The 9,439-nt window shown below is 34.6% G+C and overlaps 1 protein-coding gene across 2 annotated transcripts; it reads left to right on the forward strand.

Moving 5' to 3' along the window:
- The first annotated feature begins 3,125 nt into the window (after positions 1-3,125).
- Positions 3,126-9,209, forward strand: LOC130727637 (NADP-dependent malic enzyme). 2 transcript variants are annotated; one of them, XM_057578824.1, is made up of 20 exons: positions 3,126-3,274; positions 3,729-3,913; positions 5,019-5,139; positions 5,259-5,333; positions 5,491-5,642; positions 5,723-5,828; positions 5,956-6,021; positions 6,119-6,214; positions 6,345-6,416; positions 6,497-6,580; positions 6,668-6,766; positions 7,313-7,360; positions 7,451-7,504; positions 7,602-7,700; positions 7,793-7,882; positions 7,970-8,047; positions 8,166-8,240; positions 8,344-8,434; positions 8,673-8,801; positions 8,888-9,209. In XM_057578824.1, the coding sequence occupies exons 1-20, from the start codon at positions 3,221-3,223 to the stop codon at positions 8,974-8,976; spliced, it is 1,863 nt and encodes a 620-aa protein (XP_057434807.1). In that variant the 5' UTR covers positions 3,126-3,220; the 3' UTR covers positions 8,977-9,209. The 2 variants fall into 2 exon arrangements, with proteins under 2 accessions (XP_057434807.1, XP_057434808.1); XM_057578825.1 differs by lacking the exon at positions 3,126-3,274 and adding an exon at positions 3,433-3,582.
- Positions 9,210-9,439: the final 230 nt, after the last annotated feature.

Genomic DNA, 9,439 nt, shown 5'->3' on the forward strand with positions numbered 1-9,439 from the left:
AACCACCTTCACATCCAAAAGCTCTGAAAAGCTGATTAATGCTAGAAGTAGGCACATTATGGCTAAAGGAAAGCTGCCTAAAGATTTTCTTTTCAAGTCGTATGTTCCCACTGCCAAACATAGCATACCATTGTAGGAGTATTAAATGCTGGCTAAAAATACCAGTTATAGAAATAACAATTAGATTAGTATAGGATATGCAATGAAATTGTATACGTTCAATGTCAATTCAAAATTGATTCTAGAACGTGGACATGTTTGACAAAGCCACCACTATGTTGAAAAGCAGAAACATTCAACGTCGGTGTGAAAATAACCAGCTAGTTTGAATACAACAAAAAATGAGAGAAAATGGGTTAATTTCAACCATTCATTCAACCTATTCCACCTTCTTGGTGACTTTTCTCGGTTAAAATTTTCAATCAAGTGAACTGTCTATTGTACCTTCTTAAGTGTGTATGCAAAAGGGAAAAAAACACACACACACACTTAATAGATACAAAGTTAAATGTGTTTTTTGGACCGGGTAAAATAGAGTTGAATTACACATGGTCTCTTCAAAAATATTTCATAGCCTTTATGAAATAAGTATTTCTCTTTTTAAATCATGAAATAAGTGAAGTTTAGTACATGCGGTGTATTTTGTGGCGGTTAAAAAACCGCAATTAATATACTAAAACCGCCACAAAATATACAATATAAATTAATTTCGCATGTTTTATTAATGTTGAGGCTAAAAGCTATTAAGTTTTTTCTAAACATACCAAATTTAGTTAATATTTATTTTTCAAGGTCAAAAACATATTTAGTTTGTATATATATCAGCTTTGAAATTTTATAGTGACTCGAACGAGTTTTGTTTAACTCGGTGTTTACTCGACCTGGTAAACCCATAACATATATTGGATCAACGAATTCAAAAAAAAAATGGTGCGTTGCATGAATCGAGCCTGACTCCTCAATCTTTATGGGACGTTGTACTACCACTAATTCAAGCGAGTTTTATTTAACTATGTGCTAACTCATTCGAGTCAACATTCCAAATTTAGGAACCTAGAGAAGGGGATACCGATCAAACAACTGATGAAGGGGATGGATGAAAGAGAGAGTCTACCGGATAAGGGTTCTACTAGCGGAGACTCTTGGAACAGCTGGGGAGGAATCGAGACTGGCTCCTCAACTTTTTGGGACATTGTATTATCATTGATGCATGCAGCCTTGTTATAATAGTTGTACCTTGTATTTTATATAAAATAAAGAAAAATGTAAAGGTTACACTTGATGATATTTTTTCAATTATTTTAATATATTAAATCTAATTTTAGTTCGACCAGTGACTCATTAGTTGAACCACTAATCTATTTACCTAGTATCTTGATCGGGTTGATCACGATTTAAAAACATTGGTTGTATCCAATTAAATCAGTTTTCTTACCATTAGCTTTTTGTGATTAATACCCTTTCACTAATTTTTTAATAATCACCTTATCCAGGTGGATATGGCTTATCAAAAGAAAAAAAAAACCTTATCCAAGTGGATCACACATTGATCTCTACGTCATCTCAAAAGATCTGATGAACAAAACTACAAAACACCCATAAACATCAAATTTTTATATATTATTTTTTGTTACAATTAACAACACATTTTTATATTGGAATACATAGTTGGTCACAATCATAATAGTTATAGCAATTCATTAAAGAGTACTCATTCATACATACCATGTTTCTTCTATTTTATTTCCACACATTTTTTATATATTTTTCTCAGCATTTTTTTTCACATCATATATCTATCATTAATTTCTCTCTCATTTTTTCATTATCTCCCAAAATGAAGGTCAAATTACTCATCGGTAAACAAAACATTATTGTTCATTAAGAGAAACATCTATCTTAGAAAGGCACAAGATCGGAAAAGACCCAAAAAAAGTAAGACCTCACCTAATTTACCTATATGAGTTTGAGTAATTTTTACATACACCGTTTATAATGTACTAGTTACATTTACTAGATTAGATGCTGTGTAATGTACTACTGAGTGGCTATATAGCTCATGTATATATGCATGATCCATTAAGTAAAACTTCAACTTTAAGTTTTTTAAATATAAAATCATGCTAACAAATTAAAGTGAGCTCTGTCAAAGTGAGTAGCGAGACTCGTCACGAGCCTTCTCAGTCTCACCATAAGTTGAAAGAAAGGTGAGTCTGTAAAGCCATAATCCGGTTCAACTAGATTTGGTAAGTTGAATCATATTTTATTTAAAAAAAATGAAAATTGGCAAAGTTTAATAAAAAATGAAAATTTTCTAAAAATCAGACAAAAAAATGTGAGGATAGAAAAAAAAAATCTACTGGAGCAAAATGAGAAAAAATATTTTTTCATTAATTAAAAACTCAAAAAGGTTATTCTTTTAAAAACTATAATTTGTTTTAATTGACATAAAAAATTACTTAAAAATAAAAGCAACACTGAGTTTTGTGAGTTGAGACAAAAAATAGCTCACATAAATATATGCATCTATTTTTTCAATCCAACCTAAGAAAAAAAGTTGAGTCGAACTAGCTCACGAATCGTAAACCATTTTAACAACCTTAGTTTTGGTTATTAAATGGGATGTCTTTGAGTTGATGATGAGATTTATTTAGACCGGAACAATAGATGTCAATTTGGATATTGCTGATGACCTCCTCATTGTTGCAGATCAATATCTTATGGGCAACCTTAAGTCTCTTTGTGAACCTTCTATTTCTCAAGATATTTCAATGGACAATGTTTCACTATTGTACGAGATGTCAGAGACTTTCAATGCTACATCATTAAGAAATGTGTGCATATTGTTTTTTCCGGAGCAATTTGATAAGTTGAGTGTCAAACCATGGTATTCTCGCCTAGTTTGTCTCATTGCACATTTGCACCACGCAAACCATCGGATTAACTCACGAACTAAAGCCCATTTTAATGGGCCTAAGCCTAATTAATTTGAGTAATTTCATCACAACACAACACGAATGTTTTTAACTCGAATAAAATTGTTTTTGGTACGCTATACCCATTTTAAGATAAGAAAAAACAAAATAAATGAAATGTTGACATTTCCTGGGTCCTTTTGTCAAGCACAGCAGCACAATATTGAATTGACTCAATCAATACGCGGAGGACATTCTCAGTTCTCACCACCACCGTCACTTGCACCTTCCGCCAAGCCACCATCATGCGCTTCAACTGGCGCAGGCACACCTGTAAATTTCTCGCACCAACCACAAAGGTAATTAATCAATTAATTAATTAACTAACCTCCATTTTATTATTTTTTAAAGAATTGAAATATAATACTTTTCCACAGAACAAGGACTTCAATTCTTTATTTATTTGATTTGATTTTTAGTTTATTACATTACTACACGTGCTACTCCACGTTGAAATCTAACTCCATCTTTTCCACCATACAAGCAACCAAATCAAAAATAAAATAATAATAATTATTTTCCATAGCCTATATATAGAGCACAAATTTTCGGTCACACCACCACCAAGTTACATTTTGTGTTGTCTGCGCAGTTGAGACTTGAGAAGGTGAAAAATCCTTGTTTTTTCAATTTTTTTCATCTGGGTAGTTGTTAATGTTTCTCAATGAATATATTTATGTAGCAAAACTAGTCGCTTTCTCATCACCGTTGTGTTTGTTTGGTGTGTGTGGTTATTACTTGCTTTATTTTCAGAGACTAGTTGGAAGTTGCGGAGAACCAAAGTTGAATATTGCAGCGATGTCGAGGAACGGAGGAGAAGGAGTAGTAGGAGAGGATTTCAAGAACAGTGAAGAGAGTGGTGGTGTTAGGGACTTGTATGGTGAGGATAGTGCCACAGAGGATCAGCTTATCACACCATGGACTTTCTCAGTGGCAAGGTGATTGCTCATTGGTTCATTCATTATTTTATCTAACATCTCAATTAATCTGACCTGTGAAAAAAGACAACCAAGAATTTCTCTCTTTTGTTTTTGTGTTTATTTTAATCATTTGGTGTTTTCTGTAATTATTTTTTTAGTTTCTTTGTGAATCTTGGATCTGTGCTTCATTGGTCTATTTGATCTTGTTGTATTTAGGCATTTCAGTTTCTGGCTAGGCTAGACTTGTTTTCTGATCTATCCCACTTTTTTTTTTTGTTCCTTCGGAAAACGATCTATCCCACTTTATTACTACTATTATTTATACAAAAGAAATAAATTTTATTACTTTTTGTTTTTCTTGGAAAAATATGTCTTCACTTTATATGACATTCCAGGAATTTTTGTGGTTTGGACATTGGAGACTGGCCTTGGTAGATCATCACATAGTGGAGTTATTTAATGCTGTAATTCTTTATGAAACAAGCTACTTGTTAATTGTTATGATGAGATCTGCAAAAGAACTTCTTGTGTTATCATTTTGGCTCACACCTCATTTCCACCAAACACCCAGAGAGAAATAAGAATAGAAGAGTGAGAAATGATAGATATGATATGATATGTGATGTGATAGGAAAAGAATAGATATAAGAAAATAAAGTGGACGGAAATGAGATGCAAGAAAAAGTTGACTGTGAATGAATCAAAACTAATTAAACTTTGGGGGCCATCTGCATAAGAAGTACTCTCTGTTACTATGGTACATTTGGACTATATATGAAACTTTAAAATTCAAACCTGAAGCATTTATGGAAACTTAAGTGTACTGATACTAAGTACTTAACTAATTTTCAGCCTCATTGAATCGAGATGATTCAACATTGAGATTTCTTATGTTTATGTACCTCAGTTTAATGATGTTGGCAGGCTAGTTCTATTAACTAGTCTGATTTTAAAATCTGAACCCATTTCTGTTTTAATTTAAAGCATTTTGGCTAATAATTTGAAAAGAAAATTCACCACAGTCGTGCAAACATCATTCGCTTCTTACCTTTGGCATTTTTTCTGATGCTCTTGTTGCATAGAGTCTGTAATCTGTATGCTAATCAAGCATTTTCTGTTACAGTGGCAACACTTTGCTGAGAGATCCACGCTACAACAAAGGGCTGGCTTTCACTGAGAAAGAAAGAGATGCACATTACTTACGTGGCCTTTTGCCTCCAGCTGTATTCACTCAGGAGCTTCAGGTTACTTAGATTGCATAGTGTTAACTTTCAATAATTTATCTACATAAAACGGAACCTTAAATGCAATGTGGTCAGGAGATTTTTTTCCTAACTACACTTGTTGTTATTCTCGTGTTCAGGAAAAGAGGACGATGCACAATATTCGCCAGTATGAGGTTCCTCTGCATAAGTACATGGCCATGATGGATCTCCAGGTACATGCTGATTTACTCTCACTCTTTTCCCATGAAGAGTACATATAGCACACATTTTAGGGCACTGCACACACATTCTCTGATGGTGTAAGGAACATATAACCAAGAACTATTGTTAATCAATTTCTCATTGTTTGTTACATTTCTGTATTGGCAGGAGAGGAATGAAAGGCTGTTTTACAAGATTCTCATTGATAATGTTGAGGAATTGCTTCCCATTGTTTACACTCCAGTGGTTGGAGAAGCCTGCCAGAAATATGGAAGCATTTATAAGCGTCCTCAAGGTCTATACATCAGTTTGAAAGAGAAGTATGCTTTTTCATGGCACCCCTCTTTTTGTTTTCCACTTAGCATTTGAGAAAATACTAATAAGTACTTGATTTCTTCAGAGGCAAGATCCTTGAAGTGCTGAAAAACTGGCCAGAAAAGACTATTCAAGTTATTGTTGTGACTGATGGTGAGCGCATATTGGGGCTTGGAGATCTTGGTTGCCAGGTAAAATATAGCATTAGTCCCTTTATCTGTATTATACACAGATAAGAATATTAATTCTAGCTTCAAAATCAATTGTAGAAGGGTTTCTACACATGGACTAACATGGTTCTCTTAAATTTTCTGTCAGGGAATGGGGATTCCTGTTGGGAAACTCTCTCTCTATACTGCATTAGGAGGTGTTCGCCCTTCATCAGTAAGGACTACTAAATGATCTTTTCCTCTTTCCCTTCCGCTTCCCCTTCCTCATAATTTATCAATTGATGAATTGCAATATGGATCTATGATTTCAGTGCTTGCCTGTTACCATTGATGTTGGCACAAACAATGAGACATTGCTGAATGATGAGTTTTACACTGGTCTTAGACAGAAGCGGGCAACCGGAAAGGTCTGATCATTCCTCACACTCTCGAACATTCCAACTAATGCCTGATTCCATTTTTTTTCTTTTATTTAACTACAATTTTTAGTGTGGAATTTCTATGCCGTTAACGTTATACTTGTTCATTGTGGTTTAGGAATATGAGGAGCTTCTAGATGAGTTTATGCGTGCAGTCAAGCAGAACTATGGGGAGAAAGTTCTTATACAGGTTATACATCAGATCAACATCTAGAGTGGCTTTGGTTTGCTTGAATCTTTAGTTTTACTAATCTCATGATTCATTTTCAGTTTGAAGATTTTGCCAATCATAATGCATTCAATCTGCTGGATAGATACAGCTCATCTCATCTTGTTTTTAATGATGATATACAGGTAACATGCTAGAAAAGCTTTTGGCTTATGCTCAATTTCTTATTTTAACTCAAGTCACTGACTCTGAACTTCTTTGGTGTTATTCAGGGTACAGCTTCTGTGGTATTAGCAGGATTGCTTGCTTCCCTGAAATTAGTTGGGGGAACTTTAGCTGACCATACCTTCTTATTCTTGGGTGCTGGAGAGGTAAGTTTTTGAGGGAGACTTATTTGCATTTTTAAAAGTTCAGACTGTGTGTGAAAGGGGGAAATTCCTTGTTTTTCTATACTTACCAGTAACAGTAATGATACTTGGAGCTTGTTTGGATGCTGACCAAAGTGCACTTATTGGGCTTATTCAATGCTTTTTTAGTAGATAAGCTGCAATTATTGCTCTTCGTATCCAAACGGGTAGTTAGACACTCAAACATTTTAGAACCACATTTTTCTCTCTATCTCTCTCTTTTCTTATCACATAATATCATATATCACATCCATTACTTCACTCTCTTCTCTTCCTCTCTCACTCTAGGTGTTTGTCAGGTGTCTTCTGTGTGCTGATGCCCTTGAATCATTACAATTACATAGTATCTTTAATATGCTCCAGTACCTTCCCTATAGGCCCTGCATTCAACTTTCATTTTTCCCTTTAGCAATGCATTGTTTATGAGGATGCATGAATATACACATGGAATGAAACTGTATGGTTTTCTTTGGGAGTAAATTTCTCACTTTTCTCTTTTGGTTATTGAAGGCTGGAACTGGTATAGCAGAGCTGATAGCTCTTGAGATTTCAAAGCAGGTATAATTTGATATTTGTATTGGGTTCTTTTTTTTTTATAATCTAAATGGCATTTTTCATCAAGTACTTAAACACTATCTTCTTTTCCAGACAAAAGCTCCAGTTGAAGAGACCCGCAAGAAGGTCTGGCTTGTGGATTCTAAGGTAATATTTCTAAGCATAAATGCATCATGCATGATCTTCTCTTACTTATGTTCTTCCTTTTATCCTTACCTTTTATAATAATCTGGGTCTGTATCAGGGCCTTATTGTTAGATCTCGTTTGGAATCACTTCAACACTTCAAAAAGCCTTGGGCACACGAGCATGAACCTGTAAAGGCGCTTCTTGATGCTGTCAAGGTGAAGAACATGTCTCCTATTTCGTTTTCATTTCATGAATGAGTTGTTATCCTTGATTCCTTGACACAATATCTTACGATTCATTCCATCAGGCAATCAAGCCAACCGTATTGATTGGATCATCTGGAGTAGGGAAGACATTTACCAAGGAGGTGGTTGAAGCCATGGCATCCTTGAATGAGGTTCTCTCTTACTTTCTCTAACAATGTTTTTACTACCTGATGAGAAGATTCAATCTCTAACTTCTTTTGATATTTCTTGGCATGCAGAAACCACTCATTCTTGCTCTCTCCAACCCAACTTCACAATCTGAGTGCACTGCTGAAGAAGCTTATACATGGAGCAAGGTAAAATTTCCACTATTTCTTATGAGCTTAGCCTGAGAAACATCATTTTGTGCGGTTAATGTTAAAGCAGAGAAACCATCAGAACTCCTACCTATCATTCTATGTCTTCTATTTGCAGGGTAAAGCAATTTTTGCTAGTGGAAGCCCATTTGATCCTGTTAAATATGGAGGAAAAGTTTATGCTCCTGGACAGGTTTAATTTAATACTTGATAAGATTTTTCTTATTCAACATACACCTTACAAAAAAAAAAATGGCTAACTATTTTTGTTTTGTTTTCCCATGATTTTAACTCAGGCCAACAATGCTTACATATTTCCTGGCTTTGGTTTGGGTTTGATCATCTCTGGGGCAATCCGCGTGCGTGATGAGATGCTCTTGGCAGCTTGTGAGTAAATGCAAACTGGAGAGATTTTATCATTAGAGCATGATAACTTATTGCATGAATGAGTTCCTGCATTTATTATCATCAATGGTTGTGGAGTTTTCAAGAGAGCAGAAAATATATTGAACTTAAAGAAACTTGCATGTCCATTTGATAAAACCTCTATGAGACAACACACCTGCTTCTTGCCTGTGAGAGCTAACATCAATGGATTCTCTAACCATTTCATCTTTTGCAACAGCTGAAGCTTTGGCTGCACAAGTATCACAGGAGAACTATGACAAGGGACTGATTTACCCTCCTTTCACAAATATCAGAAAGATATCAGCCCATATTGCTGCTAGTGTTGCAGCGAAAGTATACGAACTTGGTAAGTTTCGCGAAATGTGTTATGTTCTGACAACACTGCATTATTTTTTTTGTTCCTTAACTATGTCTTCTATGTTTGGTGGACAGGTCTGGCTTCTCATCTACCTCGACCTAAGGATCTTGTCAAATATGCAGAAAGTTGCATGTACAGCCCAGGCTATAGAAGCTACCTTTGAGTTTTTTTTTTCTTCTATTATGTGGTGTAACCATTTCACTGCAATGTTTAGGTGTGAGCTCCTACTTAGGAACTAATTCATTTTATTGCTTATTAGGAGTGGCAGTGTGTTATAAGGCATTGTTGTGCCATATGTATGAACTTAAATTCCTCAATCTGTTCCAGTGTTGACTTTGAAAAGCTGTTAATCTTTCAAATTTGGCTTATACTAAGTAGAAACGATATTATTACTAATATTCCTGTTCCTATTTCAATTCATGCTAACCGATCCAATCCTATAAAATCCGAAAACCGATCAAAAACACCAAAGTTCAATCAAACGATCCAAAATTGAAAGAAAAAAAAAACTGAATTTTTTTTATTGGATTAGATCGGATTTGATTGTCAAAACTGGACCAAGCTAAACCAAACCGAATCTATGCAAATATATAAAATTTTATTCATATTGTTGGTTATTTCACTTC

The sequence above is a fragment of the Lotus japonicus genome, chromosome 1 (assembly GCF_012489685.1).
Source record: "Lotus japonicus ecotype B-129 chromosome 1, LjGifu_v1.2".
Lineage (NCBI taxonomy): Eukaryota > Viridiplantae > Streptophyta > Magnoliopsida > Fabales > Fabaceae > Lotus > Lotus japonicus.

Bases quoted from the DNA above. Each gene is read 5' to 3' on its own strand.
- LOC130727637 (XM_057578824.1), top strand. From the start codon at position 3,221: ATGCGCTTCAACTGGCGCAGGCACACCTGTAAATTTCTCGCACCAACC. The intron at 3,914-5,018 runs GTGATTGCTCAT...TTTCTGTTACAG, and splicing joins TGGACTTTCTCAGTGGCAAG to TGGCAACACTTTGCTGAGAG. The intron at 7,883-7,969 runs GTTCTCTCTTAC...CTTGGCATGCAG, and splicing joins CCATGGCATCCTTGAATGAG to AAACCACTCATTCTTGCTCT.